Source organism: Vicugna pacos, chromosome 2 (genome assembly GCF_048564905.1).
Source record: "Vicugna pacos chromosome 2, VicPac4, whole genome shotgun sequence".
Classification (NCBI taxonomy): domain Eukaryota; kingdom Metazoa; phylum Chordata; class Mammalia; order Artiodactyla; family Camelidae; genus Vicugna; species Vicugna pacos.
Genome location: NC_132988.1, coordinates 119967782 through 119987664, shown reverse-complemented (window position 1 = coordinate 119987664; position 19883 = coordinate 119967782). Strand labels below are relative to the sequence as shown.

General features: G+C 48.9%; 1 protein-coding gene across 3 annotated transcripts in view; it reads left to right on the top strand.

Moving 5' to 3' along the window:
• Nucleotides 1–19883, top strand: part of HTT (huntingtin) — a 122729-nt gene that overhangs the window by 40649 nt on the left and 62197 nt on the right. For all 3 annotated transcript variants that reach the window (XM_072946925.1, XM_072946924.1, XM_072946923.1), the window contains 15 exons: nucleotides 1682–1762; nucleotides 3030–3391; nucleotides 5977–6100; nucleotides 6328–6431; nucleotides 8118–8229; nucleotides 8486–8623; nucleotides 9409–9567; nucleotides 9659–9756; nucleotides 10833–10972; nucleotides 11899–11962; nucleotides 12195–12295; nucleotides 14495–14641; nucleotides 16391–16511; nucleotides 17913–17989; nucleotides 18974–19125. In XM_072946925.1, the coding sequence (XP_072803026.1) occupies nucleotides 1682–1762; nucleotides 3030–3391; nucleotides 5977–6100; nucleotides 6328–6431; nucleotides 8118–8229; nucleotides 8486–8623; nucleotides 9409–9567; nucleotides 9659–9756; nucleotides 10833–10972; nucleotides 11899–11962; nucleotides 12195–12295; nucleotides 14495–14641; nucleotides 16391–16511; nucleotides 17913–17989; nucleotides 18974–19125 (1980 nt within the window). The remainder of the gene's footprint in view (nucleotides 1–1681; nucleotides 1763–3029; nucleotides 3392–5976; nucleotides 6101–6327; nucleotides 6432–8117; nucleotides 8230–8485; nucleotides 8624–9408; nucleotides 9568–9658; nucleotides 9757–10832; nucleotides 10973–11898; nucleotides 11963–12194; nucleotides 12296–14494; nucleotides 14642–16390; nucleotides 16512–17912; nucleotides 17990–18973; nucleotides 19126–19883) is intronic.

Here is a 19883-nt window from a genome sequence, read left to right as displayed (position 1 = left end):
AGAACTGTTGTTTTCTGTTTTGAAATCCTAGGGGACCAGTCGTCCTCTTTTTTTTTGAGGTGTAATTGTAATCGCATAGCACACACTGCTCTTTCTTTGTCGTGAGTTGACTGAGAGCTTGGTGCCCAGGGTCACCTGTGGTGTTGAGTGGGGGTCTCAGCAGGGACCCTGTTCTGGCCTGGGCTGAATTAAGTAATCGTTTCCTAGAAGAGCTTAGAATGAATAATATGTGAGCTGTCACAGCGTGGGATAGTAAGTTTGAAAGTTTGGTGAAAACACCGAGATGGTTAGAAAGCCACCAGGCTCCTGGGAAAAGCTAGTCTTTCCGTTCTGGGACTAGGAGAGACTTTCGGGCCTGGGGCCAGATTCGCTGGTACTTGCCTTGTGTGTTTCTTGGTCACTCTTTCCAATAATGGTAAAAAGATGCCTGATGCATGGGTTGAGATTCTTTGTTTTCTTGGGGCTGGGACATGGAGTTTGTCCTCAGTCTCTCTTTTTCTAGCGTTTTATTGCTGCTGTTTTCATGTAAAGCTGTGTTTTTCAAACTTTTTTGTTGTAGTGCAGAATTCTTTTTTTAAGGGAAATCTGCCAATGCGTAAGAGCATACATAAGTAAAATACTGAGCTGTCGTTGGATGTGAGGTCAGGCAAGGGTGGGGATGTGGCCCGGAGTCCCCTCTCTGGTGGCAGCCTGACGCTTGCCCGCTCGTGGGCAGAGCTCCTTGGAGCAGGTGTGCAGACTGCTGTTCCCGGAGCAGAGCCTGCTTCCGTTAGCGTGAACTCACAGGCTGGGGTTTTACTTGCTTTCTTAGGGTAAATCGCTGTCCTGCAGTAAGTGTCCCTGTTACTTAGTAGCCGAGCTGCTGTGTTGTTTTCATTTGGACTTTGAGTTCCCTTTGCCTTTTATCGGAGGGGCCGCTTCAACGGCACATCAGCCTAGGCTTGTGGAGTAACCGCATCTCTGCCCTGTTCTCTGAAGGGCAGTGAAATAGAAATTGGAAATTGCCAATAATCATTTTGGTGGTGTTACTTAGTGGCATTTGTATGTGATGTAAGCATGATTTAATGAGTCCAGTTAAATTATGCTAAGACTTGTGCTTTCTTTTTTCTTATTAACATAATTGGAAATCACGAACTGTAAAATGTGCTTCTAGAACTTCGCAAAAGATAAAATATTCCATCCTCCCAGACCATGCAGTGCTTGAGTTCTGAGTATCAACCATAGAAATCTAGCAAATTAAAAGGTAATAAAGTAAAAGTGACCTTTAGGTATAAAAGTTTTGTATGTAAGTTCTCCCGTGGCGTTGGACACACGACACGAATATCCCAAGGGCTGGCAGAACCCGTTCTAGTCCTTCCTTATTCGTTTCTAAGAGTAAGTAGTAACATAAATTATTTGACGCTAACAGTAGTCTGTCAGTGGGTATTCGTTAATTATTGAAATACTTCGAGAATCATTGCTTTTAGCTTTTTTCACATGGGCTTATTGATCTATATACAGCATCTGCATCTTTTGTGCTTAGCTCTCCAGACGTATACAAGTGCTTACATATAATGACAAAGTGCATGAATGCATGAATTAAATAGACTTAAGATTTTTCTCTTAGAATGTGCATTCATTTAATTTTCAAAGTTCTCCCTTTTCACGAGCTTAAAAGGACTCTCGCCCCCACGTTTCCCAGGGAAGGTGCTCTTTGGAGAAGCAGCGGCCCTGGAAGACGACTCTGAGTCTCGGTCGGATGGCAGCAGCCCTGCCTTCACAGGTAGTCCTCGCGGGTCCTCGCGGTGCCCCCTCCTCCCTCTGCTGGCTCCACCTCTCCTACCCCTGCCGCAGCAGCGGCTCGTGCTCCTAGGGGGCAGCAAGGAAGCCAGCCTGCCCCAAATGGCGGATCATTCCAGCATTTTTTGTAGTGTTGGCTCTGAAATGTGTGTGTTTTCTTGCGTCAAATACTTGCTGTTTTCCTTGATTTAGGCTGCTGTAAAATTAGGTTTCTACTCCCATGTGTTAGTCTTTTTGCAAAGAGGATGGTGTGTCATGAATTGCATGGGTTGTGAGGGGGAAAGCAGGATTGAAAATTGAGGCTAATTTAACTTGAAAGAAATCTACATTTGTTAACAGACAGCTATTTAATTAGACTCTCTTCATCTCTTGAAAGAAGAGTATGGACTGAGATACTAACAGTTGGATTTAGGGGTGGTTTGGATTGTAACCCTGGCCAAAAGAATGTCTTTAGATAACTGAAAATGAGGCTAAAATATTTGGGAAGGGAAATCTGAATAAATTCCAGTGGTGATTACTTATTTATTGATTTATTCTAAAGAACAGAAGTTGGTTTTTTGAATTACAAAAATAAAGTCAGAACAATCCCAGCCGTGCACGTTGCGAGGTGTGGGCGCGCACTGGCTCGCTGCGCCCGGCCTCCAGGGCGACACTGCCCACGGCTTGGTGGGAGCATTTCTGTAGTGGTTTTTGTGTAGCGGTGGTGTTTTTTAAATGGGAATTTGAAAACTAACCTAGGAAATTGTGAAACTGGATGCTACAGGAGAGTAGGTCTGGCCTGGAGGTCTTGAATAGAGGCTGGGGAGGAGGGCCCGCCTCAGAGAGCATCCTTCGCTTAGAGCTCTGGGCACTTTGTGACCGCCCAGCCTGGTGCCCCTGACCAGGCTGCCCGGGAGTCGCCCAGGTCTGCATGCTCCCCCAGGCTCCGGCCGGAGCAGTTGTTATGAGCTTGAAGTGGTCAGGTTGCCAGGCGGACTTTAATTTCGCGCTGAAACGCCACTTCAGAATGTTCATAGCGTTTAAAGACTGCCTGCTTGCTGTCCGTATTGCCACACGAAGCAGTAGTGCAGTAAAAGGTACGTAAGTAGCACGGTGAGATGTGTGAAGGGTACACTGTTGCTTGTATCTCAGGATTTTTTTGCAGTTAAAACATTTGTTAACAGTGAATTTTGGGGTATTTTGCAAACACTTGATTCCCTCCTGAAAGCTCTTCTTGACCCTTTGAAGAATGAGTGTTTCTGTGTCTTCAGCCTCAGTCAAGGATGAGCTCAGCGGAGAGCTGGCTGCCTCTTCTGGGGTTTCCACTCCCGGCTCGGCCGGCTCGGCCGCCGACCCCGGGGGCCACGACATCATCACTGAGCAGCCCCGCTCACAGCACACCCTGCAGCCGGACTCAACGGACCTGACGGGCTGCGACCTGGCGAGCACTGCCACCGACGGCGACGAGGAGGATATCTTGAGCCGCAGCTCCAGCCAGATGAGCGCCGTTCCATCCGACCCTGCCATGGACCAGAACGACGGGACCCAGGCCTCCTCACCTGTCAGTGACAGCTCCCAGACCACCACCGAAGGGCCCGACTCCGCCGTGACCCCTTCAGACAGCTCTGAGATTGTGAGTGGGCGGAGTGACCTGAGAAGGGTCTGGGCACCTGGGCCTCCCGTTTACTCACTGCGTCCATCTGACCCCCTGTAACAGTGCAGAGGCCACTGGGGCAGATCAGCCGTGGATCGTTTGACTCTGTCTGAGACCCTTGCCAAAGGAAACAGTGTCATTTGTGTTGAATGTGGAGCTCAGAATTTAGATTGGTCGATGATATGAACTCTCCTAAAATTGAGTGCATTTAAAATTTTTTAATACCTTATTGGGCACAGGTTAAATCATTATTTTGAAAATCCTTAAGGAGCCTATTACTAACAGATCTGTGGTCTTCATGCAGTGTGATTGATAATGTTAATGCTGTGCATTATTTTTACAGTCTCTGACTTCTCAAAAACTTTTAAAACGTATCCCATTTTATAGGGCGTGGAGTTATCCCTGAGTTAGTAGAAAAGAAACACCTCAAGCACGATCTAATCACAAAGTTTGGCACAGGTGCAGACTGGTGTTACCGCCCGATTTTCTTTATAAACCGTTTGTGCTGCTAATTGTCTTGCTGTTATCGAGTATATTTTATTAAGAATACAGTTTTGTTTTTGTGTTTCTTTTACTTGACTGAACACAGAAACATTGAGTTAAAATGACAGGGTGAAGCCCCTGCACGTCCCTCTGGCAGTTGTCTGGTTGTCATGTGGGCGTGGCTTCCAGTGGCTGCGTGGATTTCCACTTGCTTGGTTGGAGAAGTGGGCTCAGAGTTAGGGTTTAACTAGAAGACGTGGAGGAGGGCAGGACAGGTGACTGGAATGGTGGGACGTGATTTGAAGCAGTGAGGGTGAACGTGCAGACCAGGAACAGGGGAGGAGAAGGCGGGGCACGCGGGCTCAGCGGAGTGTTGGGCAGTGTGTCGGGTGTGCGGAAGGAGTCTCTGCTGTTTGTTCATCGCACCAGCCTCCATCTTGCCTTTGAACACTAGGTGTTTTCTGGGCAAGTTTGTCAGAATTAGGCCTGAATGACCATCGGGAGCTGGAAAGGCGTCCCACCCGGGGGAGCTGCGGCAGGTGTTCCCGGCGAGGCAGTGCCGGGAGGGAGGCCCGCACCAGCCTCCCTGGCCCGCGGGGAGCTGAACATCTTCCCTTGATATTTCTCACGTTGGTGTAGTTCTTTCTAGATTGGGAGGTGTTTCCATGCCTTTTATTTAATCTTTAATTTTTGCTGAATAAACGTCCTGAGCACCTGTTCTGTTCCAGGGATTGCTCTACAGGCGGGGGTGAATGGCAGACACCGTGCGTAAAACTGCTCGCACGAAGCGGGCGCTGTAGGGTAGGCACCGTCAGGCCCGCCAGGCTCTGTCTGGTAGGGCCAGTTGGTGGAGGTCTTTGGCTTTGTGAGCTGGGCAGCATGTGTTGCACCCTCATCTCTGCTATCGTGGTGCAGAATCATTAGAGACTGTGTAAGTAAGCGAGTGAGAAACTTTATGCACGAACACTGGTGGCGAGCCAGGTTGGCCCGTAGCCGCCATGTGCCTGCCTCTGCTCTGGAGTGTGCGCGTGGCGGGCAGGTCGTAAGCCGGTGATCAGTCAGCAGGTAGGTGAGCGCTCGGCCAGGCGCCAGGTGAGGGGGCGGGTTCCTCACAAGGCAGCTTGGTGTGCTGGTTCGAGACCTGACTCGGCGCCCCACGGTGACTGTCCCGCTCTGCCCGTCACCCTGTGTCGCCCAGAGCAGCCGTGCCCCTTCTTGCCTGGTCTTGTCCACACCTGGAGGCGGTGCAGTGCCCATGCTGCGAGCCTCAGGAGGATGAGGGAGGCGGTGCCCAGGGAGTGCTTCGGGGCCCGCCTGGGCTGTCGTGTGCGTTCAGGGAACATGGTTGTTTACTGTGGTGGGACGTCTCATTTTACCCTGGGTGGCTTGTTTGTTTGTTTTTTTATTTTGGAAACGAATCTGGAGGGTGGAGAGTGGAGGAAATTATTTCTTGGTTGCTTTTGACCACGTAGTTCAATTAAAAAAAAAGTTAAATGGAAGGATTTGGAATGATTTTTTTTTAATGATATAAAATTTATTTCGTTAGTAATTTACTAGCATGTTGAGAGTCCATCACCCAGTTTTTCAGGTCAGTTACGTGGGATTTCAAGCGGATGTGAAAAATTCTACTTTATGAAATCATAACCCAAGTATATGGCTAAATAAATGAAATATTATGCCCAAAACTTAGTTGATTCAGTCCTAGGAGTTGGTAGATAACCTACAACATTGTTAGGCTTTTGTCTAAAAGGTTCTTCCTCATTTTTGACTTACTTTGAACACGAAGACATTTGTTTGGATTTTTTTCTTTTTTTAAGAGAGAAATGTCCAGATTGAAATTTCTTTGGAAGTTTAATGTTGTAAAAGCATTTCATGATATGAGGGAGTGGCAGCGTGCGGTCAGTGAGCTCCTCACAGCTTGTGTGCGGGCACCTGTGTGCACTGGAGGAGGTGACCTTGTGCTAGCACGTAGGATGTGGTCTGTGTCACTTGTGGGCTTCTGCCGTTCCCTTTGCACGCCGGAGGGCTCGCCCCGTGGCGCTGAGACTCCAGCGCTCTCACAGCCCCTCCCAACCGTTTAGGTGTTAGATGGTGCCGACGGCCAGTGTGTGGGGATACAGGCGGGGCAGTCGCAGGACCAGGACGAGGACGAGGACATGGCAGGTGCCCTTCCTGATGAGGACTCTTCCAGGAGCTCTTCTGCTGGTAAGTTGACTTCGGGCGATGTCTACAGAGTGGCCTTGTTTTCAGCCCAAGAAGTCTTTTGATATTTTTGTTTCCTGGGTTGCAAATAGCAGTGAGGCAGGTAATTGAGGAGTGATCATCCTTTTTCTTGATCTGAACCCTGTACTTTCATGCTGACTTTGTGTAAATAAGTGTATTTGTGCTTTAATTGGAAACCTGTCACTTCACTTGACTTTGCGTTTGTGAAGCCCTGCGTCCAGCGCGTCTACTGAGAAGCCCGGGCCACAGCAGGCAGCCCTCCGACAGCAGCACAGATAAGGTCGCCTCGAGGGACGGAGATCAAGAAAGCAAGGTGAGAGCGAGGCCTGGGAGTGCTCCGCACGCGAGCTCCGGGAGCGTCGGCAGTCACCCCGGCCTGTCTGCCTGCTGTGCTCTTAGCTGCCCCGTCCCTGGGCTTCTGCTTTTCTGTTTCCCCTTTAAATATTGCCCTCTTCCCAGGCCTGCCTTTTCTGCCTCTCCAAGTAGGACGCACGTCCTTGAGGATTGCTGAGTTCTGCTTCCCTGGGAGTCCTGCCTGGAAAAATCTGTCCCCACTGAAGGCCACCTCCCCCGATTCCTCTCACCATTCGCTTGATGGCTGTGCATGGCCTTGCAGCATTTCTTGTTTCTATTCCATTGAATTGATTGATTTGTTTATTGTGGTGAAATACACATAACATGAAATTTACCATCACAGCCATTTCTGAGTGCACAGTTCAGTGGCATTAGGGGCATTCACACTGCTGTGCAGCTGTCACCACCAGCTGTGCACAGAGCTTTTTCATCTTCCCAGACTGAAACTCTGACCTGATTAAACACTTGACTCCCCATTCGTCCCTCCCTGACCCCTGACCGCCCCCACTCTACTTTCTGTCTCTGTGGATTGGACTCCTCTGGGCCCCTCGCATCAGTGGACTCAGTGGGCAGGATTTGTCCTGTTGTGTCGGGCTTGCTTCGCTCGGCGTAATGTCCTCAAGGTTCAGCCATGTTTAGCAGGTGTCAGAGTTTCCTTCCCTTCTAAGACTGGAAAATATTTCTTTATACGTGCTCACCGCACTTCGACTTTCTGTTCGTTCATTGATGGACACTTGTGTTTCTCCCGCCTTTTGGCTGTTGTGAGTGGTGTTGCTATCAGTGGGCGTACGGATATCTCATCACGACCCTGATTTCAACTCTTGTGGGTACGTAGCGGAGGTGGAGTTGCTAGATCATATGGCAACTCTATTTTTGATTTTTCGAGGAGCCACCATACTGTTTCCACAGCAGCCGTACCGTTTCACCTTCCCCCATCACAGTGCACCAGGACTCCGTTTTCTCCCCATCTTCTCCAACACTTACTATTTTCTGGGGTTTTTTTAGAGTAGCCGTCCTGCTGGGTGTGTGGTTTTGACTTGAATTTCTAAATGATTAGTGATATTAAGCATCTTTTCTTGTGTTTTTTGGCCATTTATGTCTTCTTTGGAGAAACATCTGTTCAAGCCTCTGCCCATTTGTAATCAGGCTGTTTGGGGTTTTTGTTCTTACTGAGTTGTCTATTGAACTGCTTTTAAAATGTCTCTGTATTGCTTACCTTTTTCCGTGTAAGTGTCCTGTCTTCCCAGTTAATTTTAAATTCCTTGGGGGTGAGAAATAGTGTTTGGTGCTTCGTCCCACCCTGGGCGTCCCGCCACGGATGCTCAGTCATTATCGCAGCCCGGGCAGCTCCTGCTGGGTGCCCTCGCGCCAGGCCCCCGCCCTCTCAGCTCCGGGCTTTGCCCAGGGTCTTTCCTGATGCCGAGTCTCAGCTGTGCTCCTGTCCGGTGCTCCCTCTCTAACCACTGAGCTCATCCGTACACAGCCCACATGACCCGTCCAGTTCTGCCCGCCGCGCCTGTGAGGGCGGGCGTGCGTGGGCCAAGTGGGCGTCCCTCCCGCGCGCCCGGCGTGCCTGCTGCTCCGGAGCTGTCTGCTGGGCGGACTGGCGAGCACGTGTATTGGTTCTTTGGTGTTTCTGTTCCAGCCGTGCCGCATCAGAGGGGACATAGGCCAGTCCACTGATGACGAGTCTGCTCCTCTTGTCCACTGTGTCCGCCTTTTATCTGCTTCGTTTTTGCTAACAGGGGAAAAAAATGGTAAGTATAGAAGGACAGGTGCAGAGCTGAAGGAAATTCCTTCAGGTGTCAGAGGTCAGCTTGGTCACCAGCTCTGTGCCTCGTGTTTGCAGCAGATGGGGTAGAATCTGGGGCCGAGCTTTGGTTTCCACTGACTGACGGGAGGGGAGAGGAGGGGATGAGGGGCAGCTGGTTTAGTGGGTCCAGTTTTGTTTATTTGGAAGCTCAGTATTTGCTGCTGGGAAGCTACAGATGACCCCAATGGATTTTCTTGCAGCCTTGGCTCCAGACAGGGACGTGAGGGTCAGCGTGAAGGCGCTGGCGCTCAGCTGTGTTGGAGCCGCTGTGGCCCTTCACCCCGAGTCTTTCTTCAGCAAACTGTATAAATCCCCTCTGGACACCGTGGAATACCCTGGTATGTTAACAGTGTAACCGTTGCTGTGAAAATGATTTCAAACCATCTTGACTGTTTTAGGTTTAGAGCAGTACGTTTTCTGAGTTGATTGTGGCATTTGTACTGTTACAGCTCTCCAGGAAACACATAAACAGTGATGTTTTCAGCTTCTTGGACTCCCTATAGATGTGATGTTTAGTTGAAACACACAACAAATCTATAGAAATCTGGGAACATAAGAGCTAGTGTTAGATTTATACCAGAAGCACAAATTGTATACAATCAGAATGCTTTGGGTCATGCCAGCCACGCCAGGTGTTCGCACTCAGAGGCAGTGGGAAGTGGGAACTGGGCCCAGCGGGAGCGGGAGCAGCCTAGCGTCCCACAGCGCACGTGTCGGGCGGGGGGAAGCCGCACACTCCTCAGGTTAGCCTCCTGCCTGCTCTTTGTCTCTCTCTCTTTGGACAAGGGGACAAACCTGTGCTTTGAATTTTTATTAGGTTGAGTGTGGACTAGTCTGAGTTTCTCGAATCATTTCTTTGAAATTAAATCTTGGAATTTTGATTATTGGCTGACAATCTGGAATTATGATCCAGATAATCTGTCAAATAATATGAGGAATGTGATGAATATAGAATCTTTAAACCCCAAAACATTTTTTACCCCTGGTGGTTATTGTATTTAAGTCTTTTCTAGATGTGGATTGCACCCTTGCCCTTTTTCTTCCCTGGGAGTTAAGCCTTTCCTCTGAGTTGGGAAGTTGATGGTGGGGACTGGTTCAGTGCCTGGGCACTCTCTCCCCGCAGACGAGCAGTACGTGTCAGACGTGTTGAACTACATCGACCACGGAGACCCACAGGTCAGAGGAGCCACAGCCATTCTCTGTGGGACCCTCGTCTCCTCCATCCTCAGCAGGTCACGCTTCCATGCGGGAGACTGGATGGGCACCGTTCGGACTCTGACGGGTAACGGCCATTGCCCAGTGTTGTCTTTGCTAGATGTCATTCTCAAGTTCAGATTGACCTGAAGGCGCTTGTTGCTTGCTCTTCTGCTCAGGAAACACATTTTCTCTGGCGGACTGCATTCCTTTGCTGCAGAAAACTTTGAAGGATGAATCTTCTGTTACTTGCAAGTTGGCTTGCACAGCTGTAAGGGTGAGCATGATCATTTGTGGAAATGATTTCTTTGATTAGTGGAAGTTTTACCAGCGTTACTATTAAAACTGGAGCTTAATATTAAATATTTCCAGACATTCTAAACAGTGATAAACATCTGTGTATCCACCACTCAGCCTTAGAAAGAAAACATTGCCAACAAAACAATTTAATAGACTTTAGTTTAAGTTATAATTCTCAAAATACTTGTATGAAATATACCTTTCATAAAGGGTATATTTAGAAATATATCTTGCTCACATTAAATGCAAAATCTGATGAATTAAAAAACAACTCTTAGACCCATAGAACACTGAGTTACAGTGAGATTGGGGCTGTTTACTCACCTTGTTTTGTGTCACGGAATAGCCTCCATCCTCTACGTGGTGACGTGCTGAACTGTATATACCAGTCGGGTCATAAATCACGACTGACCCGTCAACAGCAGTCAAAATTAACCAGTAAAAGTCAAAATAAAAACCCTACAATTACCAAATGTATGGGATACCTTCCCTTTTTGAAATTTCATGGCCTGGCCAGAACTGTTCCTTAGTTCCAAATGTTTGCCAGGTTGCAGTCAGTCTGTCTGTCCTGGAGCAGAGGGAGGTGTGTCGGCAGCAGGTGAAGTTGCTGACCGGGTGTCAGCATGTGTCAGCCCGCGTGTGGACCCGCCCACGTGTGTGCTTGGGGTGCAGGGACGGGTGCGGCTGAGGAAGCCCTGGCCTGTGTGCTCGGGTGGCGATGACATCAGAAGGGGCTCGGGTCCTGGGTCCTGGGTTTAGCAGCAGCAGTGATGTGGCACACGGTCTCCCTCTTTACCACTGGTCAGTGCTTGCGAGGTTGGTGTCTGGGAGGAGGGGCCATGACAGGGGCAGAAGCGGGAGGAAGAAAAGTTGTGTGAAAGGGACTCACTCACTCACTTTTAAACTCATGTTTGCTGAGATGAGTAGATATTACACATTTCTGAGACGCAGAAGCAGTGCAGCATCCCTGCTGCCGTTAGAAGAAGACGGGATGGGTGTGTGAGGGTCGTGAGGCCCCTGAGCCGCCCGCCCGCCCGCCCGCGTGTCTTGCAGCTCTGCGTTGCTGCTCTCTGCGGCAGCAGCTACAGCCGGTGGGGCCTGCAGCTCATCACCGACCTGCTCGCCCTGAGGAGCAGCTCCTACTGGCTGGTGAGGACTGAGCTCCTGGAGACCCTCGCCGAGATCGACTTCAGGTCAGTGAACCACGGGGTCGCAGGACCAGAGCTGCTCCAAGGTGTGACCTGTGAGCTGGAGGGCTGGTCAGCAGGTGCGGGCAGCGGAGGCGGCCGAGCGAGTGCCCCGGGTCAGGGTCAGGGCTGCGCGGCTGGTGCTGCCTCCCCCCAGCTCTGCCCTCAGCGTCACTGAAGTTCTGGGACGGGATGGAAAGAGGAGCTCAGACATCCAAAATAACGTGGCCTATGTCACTTCTGCTGTTTAAAAGGAACGTGGGTCAGACTGCTGATTTGTATCGTGTTGCAGTTAAAAAGTAACTTCTGATTCTTGCAGTTTTTCATTTTTTGAGAGTAAGTTTTGGTTCAGAATGGTTTTTTTTTTCAGTGCTTTCTTTCAGAAGGGAAGTTTTCCTTTATTGTACGGGTTCGTGTTTTTTAAGCCACCACTTACAGAGTACTTGTTATGCGCCCGGCTTGGCTGGGTGCCCCTCATGGGCATTTCCTTTCAACCCCCGGAACATCTCCGTGAAGTCAGGGTGCTGCATGGGGTCTGGGGTGACCTGCCTGTCAGCGGGGAGGGCCCGAGTCTCAGCTCCCCTTCCCACCATCTGCTCCCCTGACTTCTTTGGTGGGTGTTTGAGCTGAACATTCTGTAGGGCACTTGGGGTCTTTCAAAATAACAGATGTTTATATTCATTTTGAAGAAAAATAGTTCAATGAGTATATCTGACTGAGCCTGCAGTTATGAGAGGAATGTAAATTCTGCTTGTTTGAAAACGTTAGTCACTCTGTGCCTTTAAGTAGGTGCCCCCCACCCCGCCCTCCACGGCTCTTGGATTAACAGCAACCTGCGCCTTCACTCTCGGTCAGTCTTGCAGGCCATCCATCAGTGGCCGTTTGCCGAGTAACTGAATTGTTTCATTGTGAAATGTGTTCTTTTGTGTTAGGTTGGTGAGCTTTTTGGAGGCAAAAGCAGACAGCCTACACAGAGGGGCTCACCATTACACCGGGGTAAGCTATGTTTTAACTTCCAGGAACGCACCTTCCCAGTGGCGCAGAGCTTCTTAGAATGCATTCTGTTTTAGGTTTATTTCACAGTTTCGATCGTGAGAGTTGTGGTTGTTACGTGTGAATTTAAGACTAGTGGGGCTGAGTTCTTCCTCACTGGCTTTCCAAAGTAGCTGACCTAACATTTGGGTAAATACAGAGATTTCATCTGTTTGTATTATCTCTCTTTCCAAAGTTTCTCAAACTGCAGGAGCGAGTGCTCAATAACGTCGTCATCCACTTGCTCGGGGATGAAGACCCCAGGGTGCGACATGTCGCCGCGGCTTCTTTGACGAGGTATCTGCTGAGGGCTCACCTCTTGGTGACGCTTTGCCTGGTGTGCGAGGTGCGCGCGTGGAAGAGGGAGCGGCTCAGAGGCCCCGGGCGGTGCTGAGGCTTTGAGCTCACTTTCAGCTACTCCTGAAACTGTCAGCAAAGGCCTTACTCACTCACAGGCGTCTGAAGTGACAGCGAGAACAGCAGAGTACTCGCCTCCTGTTGTCGAAGTAAAGTTTCATGGCCCCAGTTTTGAAATACAGAGAGTAGCACTGAGGAGGAGAGAGACGTTGGCTTCGGCGCTCCCTCTGGGGAGAGCCGCTGGTGGCGTTCTGCTGCACGTCCTGGGTACGAGTTAATCTCTCACAGTTGGGGCAAGATGTACATGCGACTGCGTTACCTGGTAATTTCCTCTTAGTATATCGTTGGCATCTTCCTGTTAAAAACATTCTCCTAAAAAAGAAGTTGTAGCTGCCACTGTTGCTTGGGTGGCACCCTGGGTTCAAGGATTCATACTTTTGTGCTGAAGCGCATGACGTTTCATAACAGCGCGAGATAAGTAAAGGCTGTAACTGCTCTTTAAGAAAAAAATTTTAGTTAGTGGCCATTTTTTCAGTATGAAGTTGTGGTAAATTTTTATATATTGTTTGATCAGATAGTAAGTTTTTATTGATGTAAATAATGCATGTTACTTCAGTGACTATTGTCATACATAAATGTCTATACATAATTTTTTTCCTTAGTATTAATTCCTGGAATTATAGGCCAAGCCAGCTTTTTGACGTTTTTTCCTAACAGATTTATTAAGGTGTAATTTTACATCTCTTTAAAATTCACCCATTTAAAGTGTACAATTAAATGATTTTTGGTAAACATATAGAGTTGTGCAATCTTCACCACAGCCCATTTCTGGAACATTTCCATAATCCCAGAGAGATCTGTTGTGCCCGCGTGCAGTAACTCCCAGTTCCCACCCAGCCTCAGGCAACCTCTGATCTGCTTCCTGCCTCCGGAGACTGGCTCTTCTGTGCCTTTTTCTGTAAACGGCACCACGCAGTGAGCAGACGGCTTTCTGTCCGGCTCCTGTGGTTGCTTTTTGAGGTCTTGTCCACGCTGTGTAGCAGGCTCCAGCAGTCTGTTCTCTTTATTGCTGAATAGTGCTCTGTCATGTGGATGACACTTCATTTAGACACTCCTAGGGACATTGTTATTTCCACTTTCTGACTGCTGTGAATCGTGCTGCTTGAACCCTTGCCCTGAAGACTTTGTATGTTTGCAGCATCTCTTGGGTGGATACGTAGATGTGGCTGTTCGTAGGTTTGATGCCTCAGTGTGAAGTTGCTCTCCAGGAACGTGTCAGCTCACACTCCCACTGCCAGCGTGTGATTGTGCCCGAGTCGTCTCACCAAAACAAGTGTTTCAAAATAAGTTCAGTACGGGTCTGTTGCTTCAGCAGACATTGGTATTTCTTTTTTAAAACGACTTTTATCCTATTTTAAAACTAATACATTCAAACAAAACTTAGGGAAGCTGTAAAACAGGAAATAAAAATCTTTGTAGTCAAACTACTCAGAGAAAAGCAGAGGTACATTTTGGGGGCCGTCATCTCAGCGTTCGTTGTTGCTGCCTGCTCACTTTGATTACTTGTGAGGTGCACCTTTTCATGTGCTGAACTGGATTTCTATGACTTGCCTGATCAGAGATTTTGGATCTTTACTGTTTTCTGTGAACGATAGCAATTTATTATGCCTTAGAAAAAAACTGTGCTCATGACCAGGTCTTCATGGAGGAGACTTTAACTAAAGCTCATGGGCTTTGCAAACCAATGTGATAAAATGATTGCTTCTGCAAGTTACGTGACCACCAGTAGGTGTGTGAGCGCACTCGTGCACAGCCTGCGGGGAGTGCCCCTCGCAGGAGTGAGCCCTCCTGTTCTGTATTCTGCCTCGGAGCTCAGTTAGTCTGTGGGGGTCTCAGCTGGAGCTCTGCCACCTGGGAGTTGTGGGTCACTCGTGCCAACAGAGTCAAAAAAGTAAGGGACAGCCTGTGGCATTCAGATGTGCTCTGTGCTCAGCGCTTCCTGAGGACAGTGGCTTGTTGATGCTGACGAGGTTACTGGAAGGAGAGCTTCCAAGCCTTAACCGCCTGGGTGCAGAAGGGTGGTGCCCCACAGGGGTTTCCTGTGCTCTCTGAGGTAGATGAACCTTACTTTCATGCTAGGCTTGTCCCAAAGCTGTTCTACACGTGTGACCAAGGACAGGCTGACCCGGTGGTGGCCGTGGCGAGGGAGCAAAGCAGCGTTGACCTGAAGCTTCTCATGCACGAGGTGCAGCCTCCGTCCCACTTCTCCGTCAGCACCGTGACCAGGTATGTGCCTGAGGCTGAGCCTCAGAGGGCCCGCTCTGAACGCCGTCTTCTCTGGACGAAGAGCTTTGGGTGAGGGTGTTTGGGTAGGTGGTCTTCCCTTGCTAGGAAGTCTCTGTTCCAGGGTCTTGCACCCCATCTCTGTTCAGGCTGAGCCGCAGTCACCCCTCAGGGACGTCACAAGGCTCAGAGTTTGTTACACGCGCACGCTGACAAGCGTACTTTCCTGTAGGACCAGGTCACTCACGCTGTGTGTTGTCTAGCACTTGTCCGTGAAGACGTCCACTGTCTCTGTGCTATCCGTGAAGAGCACGGCTGTGTCCCGCCCATGAGTGTCTAGGTGAGGGGCTGTGAAGAGCATCAGAGTTACTTAGGGTTAGTGCCTAGTTCAGTGATTTACAATTATTATTCACATCTTCTGTGAGAGTCTTTTAAATACAACTTCAAATGACTGTACGCAGCCCATTCTTACCTGATTCCCAGATGAGTCGGCATAGATTATAAAAATAATTAGAGCAGAAATGTTTTAATGAAGTTATAATTTTCTTTAGAATTCCAGTTTGCCAAGAAGGCTGCAGAAGCGATAAGACTATTATGCCTTTTTAAAAATACCTCTCTCTGTTTCAAGTGTTATTTTTAAAATTAGCTTGGTATGGTCTTTTTTTTCTCATGAGTGACAATTTTTTTAAAAACTTGAACTAAATGACTTTGTGAGCTGGAATGTTCATTTGATCTTTTCTTCTGAATTTGGAACTTAGCTTGTCAAATTTTGAAGCTGCTTTTCCTAAATAGGTGTCATCTCTGCTAATGTAAAGACTGCTTGAAAAACACAAGGAAATAACTTTTCAGAGAATTCCCTTGTTTTAACCTAATTTTCTCCCTTTGAAAAGATTCAGGGTAAATAGTTCTTTAAGATAAGCAGAAGCAATGTAAGAATATTTCATTCTCAGGAATTTGACAACGCTTAGGGTGGCTGCTTGTCAACAAGCTTGCTGTTTTCTAACTAAATGTCATTTTAGAAAATGAGTATTTAGATGCCAACAGAGATGGGTATAATATTTCATTGAAACTGGTTACTAACTACTATTTTGAAAAATTTATCAGTCCCAGACTCGGGCTGCCCTCTTGCCACTGGGCCGTTTCTTGGGTCCTTGCCTGAGTCCCGCGAGGACCAGCCATGCAGCTCTGTCTGCTGCCGCGGGGTCGGTGGGAGAGGGTGGAGTGGAGCCCTGCGTTGTTTGTCGAGTGCCTTGTGGACGGGCACCGAGGGAGACAAGAGCGCATCAACTCTCATCCTGCGTGGGCTTCATCGGCGTAGTTGGGGAGTGAGAGTTTGGATGTAACTGCAAGGAGGGGCTGAAAGGGGCGTGCGCTGCGGGTGAGCAGGGGAAGTGACGGAGCCCAGCAGTGGGAAGGACTTCCTCAGTCCGGGTGGGGAGTAGGTACGAGACTTCTAAGCTGAAGCTTCAGAAATGGGCGGCTTTGGGCTGGAGCGAGTCTGCAGGCGAAGCCCCGCTGGGGAGAGCGCTGCTGCGGTCGGGGCAGGCCGGGGGGGGGGGGGGCGCCAGGGTCGGCAGCTTCAGCCATTTTTGTAGAATGATGACCTCGCTTACTTCCAGTCTTCCTTTCATGTAAAAGTCAAGACTGCTTTAACTTCTTGTGGACTTTAATCTTAAAATTCTAAATGCCATTTGAATTTTGAAAATGTCATAAACTTTAATAGATTTTAAGTCTCCATGTTTTTCTCGTCAGAATATATAGAGGCTATAACTTACTACCAAGCATAACAGATGTCACTTTGGAAAATAACCTTTCGAGAGTTATCGCAGCGGTGTCTCACGAGCTAGTCACATCGACCACGAGAGCGCTCACAGTAAGTCTCCTCTGGCTGGTCTCGGTGAGGCTGACCCCCGGCGGTGTGTGGGGTCTGTTCGTCATGGCAGGACGCTGTTAGGGCTCTTACGAGTGTGGCTGGCCGAGAAGCTGCGTGTCTGTGAACAAGAGCCCTGGTTTATTCCAGTGGGGGTGGAAACAACTGTTTTTTTCCCTGATTATTAAAGTAATATGTGCTCATTGTGAAAAAATTCAGCCGATCTAGGAAGACGTAAAAGTGAAAAAAAACTACCGTAATCTGAATTGGTAATATATCAGAAGTTTAAAATCTCTCTAATATGTATGATTCAGGGACTTTATAACACACACCAACGGGGAGAAATCAGAAATGCCAACAAAGATTTTTATTGTGTTTGATTATCTGTATCATTACTTATGATGCTGAAATTGCAAAAGAACCGTAATGTCCAAGAGTCTAAGAGTGAGTAAGTTCTGACTGTGACTAAGTTCTGTAAACGTAGGCATGTGTTTACTGTGCAGCTGTCAAATAATGCTTTGGAGGCTTTTTAACAATCTGTGGAGAGGTGACCTGGCTTGTAATATCGAGCGAAAAGGCACAGCACAAACCTGTGCTTACGTGCAGTTGTGAAGAACAGTGTCCACATGTATACGTTTCTCACAGGCTCAGGAAAATGATCGGCAGAACATTACCAAAGTAAGTTTGAGGATTACGAATGGTTATGTTTTGCAGATATTCACAAATTTTCTGAAATGAGCAAGTATAACTTTCATGATCAGGAAAAAAGGAGGTTACACAGAAGTAGTGCTGATTTGCCGATTACCAGGTTGAACCTTGTCGCTTATCTTATGTGACAGAGGAAGTGCTTGCATGTTGTGAAAACTCAGAAACTGATGACTAGAGTGTCTTAATGAATGTGTAAGAGTCTTTCACACCTAAACATTGTTTGGGCTCTCTGTAGTTCGGTCTTCCCTTGATTTGTTCAAAATACCACAAACTCTACTTGTTCGTGTTCATCGTGGCCCACTCATGTCAGACGCCGTTTTAGGCTTGGGATGTAAAAGCAGAGAAGGTCCCTGCCCTAGTGGTCCCTGCAGTCCGGTCAGGGAGAGGGACATTAGCGTGAGCGCAGGCACAGACCGGGCAGAGGGAGGAAGGGTGTTGCGGGCAGGGGTGACACAGGACGACAACTGAGTTCCAGGCGAAGGCGCAGACTTCGCTGGGCTGTAACCCGTGTCTCCGTTGTCCAGCCGTGCCTCGGAAGGCATGAGTTTGGGCTGTGGGAGGGCGGATTCCCTGTCGTCGTGTATAGCTCTCTCAATTTTGTTTTCATTGTTTGTGCTTTCTGTAAAGGGAAGAGGGGGTTCAATTTAATAAACCCTTTATGTCGTTTGGCTGTGGTTTTATCTTTGCTCTCTTCAGTTTGGATGCTGCGAAGCTCTGTGTCTTCTCTCCGCCGCCTTCCCAGTGTGCGTTTGGAGCCTAGGCTGGCACTGCGGGTATGTACTTCCCTCGGCGCGCGGCCGTCTACGGCGATGTGGGGCAGTTCTGGGGAGCCCTTTCTTATTAAATCTTTGATCAGTTTGACCTTTTGGGAAAATCTTTAGTGAAATACTTGCCTCTGCCCTATTAGTTGTGTGGGAAACTAGTGATAGAAGCTGTTGGGAAATGCTGAATTAGTTGTGCTCCTAATGGATGTCAGATACTCACTTCTAGGCATTTTGGAGGGTTTTGAAGGTGTGATATGCAGGTTCATTTAAGGGAATTTGTATATGCTGACAAAAGACTTTTCTGATTGGCTTGATTCCACTGTTTAAAAATTTAGAATCACTTTTTGTTTAAGCTCAAATGTGACCTGACATTCAAAATCATGATCAGCTGTAGGAGGGCAATGTAGGCGCTGTGGTACTGCGGCAGCAGTTTCCTTGTGAAAATGGTTCTCTTCCAGTAGACAGCCCTAGCACGTCTGCAGAATGATCTTGAGTCTCCTGCAGCTGTAAGGAGCCGGCTTCCACATGTATACTGATGACTGCGGAAGACTCAGGAACTCACCGTCACATTTGGAAGGAAAACTGCAGATCGCGCGCGTGTGTCAGTGTGTGCCAGCCGACCTTGCTGGAAGTGGCCTGTACTCCGTCTGGGAGTCAGCGAGCACTTGCATGGGTCGTAGACCCCACGTTAGACCTGACTTCCAAGCAACTTTGACGTTGGAGTAAAATGTGCCGAGTCAAAACTTAGAGAAAGTTAAAAGGTTATCAGAGTAAACAGTTGTAATACTTTTAATCAGATCTGCTACCTGACTTCCCTTCTGAAATGACACTTACGGAGCTGTGGTCATAGAAAAGGTGTTAGTTAACCACAGTGCAACCTCTTTAGGAGCTGGTATGAACAGTGCAGTGCCTTCTGTTTGGGTCATAAGAGGAAGCAAGACTGTTCGCTTAACGTGTTTTCTGTAGTTGGACCTTGCGAATGTCTGCCCCTAGAGTGCCCCCGCTGAGCGCCTCCGACGAGTCTAGGAAGAGCTGCACTGTCGGGATGGTCACCGTGATCCTTACCCTGCTCTCGTCAGCCTGGTTCCCGCTGGACCTCTCGGCGCATCAGGATGCTTTGATTTTGGCCGGGAACCTGCTTGCAGGTACTGGCGCTGCGCTGAAGCAGGGATGGCAGGTTTCCCGCGGCGGGGTGTGGGTGACGAGCACGTGGAGGACAAGTACTGAGGTCGTTGCCAGTGGCGGCTTGTTCCTGTCGTCCAAAATTTCAGACGCTGCCGGCCTGTGTAAGTGTGGACTGTAGGCAGCTCTTCTGTGCCCAGCATTTTAAAGTAGCCCCTCCCCAGTCGCGCCCCTCAGTTAGTAGTAGGCCAGCTCACTTCTGATTGCAGTTTGGTGAGCACCGTGTGCAGGGAACTGTCTTGGGTACTGGAGCCGTAAGAGGGTGTGGTGTGAGGGCTGCCTTCTTGAGGGGAAGGTAGGTTTGTAGGGCCGCCGTGAGCGGAAGTGCAGCGGCAGGGAGTGGCGGGGGGCTGGGGCGGGACGTGAGACTCACGAGTGGGCAGCAAAGGGCGCCCCGCACAGAGGGTACAGCTCGTGTGAAGGCTGGAGACGTGAAAAAGGTGTGTGGCATTTGAGGGCTGCACGTCAGTTTGCATGCCACATGAGGACGAGGACTAGGATGAAAAAAGTGGCTGGTGAGGGAGGGCCCGTGGCAGTTGAGGGGGGTGGGGATGTCGCCAGTCTCCACCAGTGAGAACTTAAGTCTGTTTGCTGTGGGAGGTCATTGGGGAACTTCACGGAAAGGACTAACAGTCGGGTGACTCGGCTGACGTGAGCGCGGGCTGGAGGAGGAAGGTAGGGAACGCAGGGGGTTAGTGCCATGGTTGAGGAAGACTGAGAG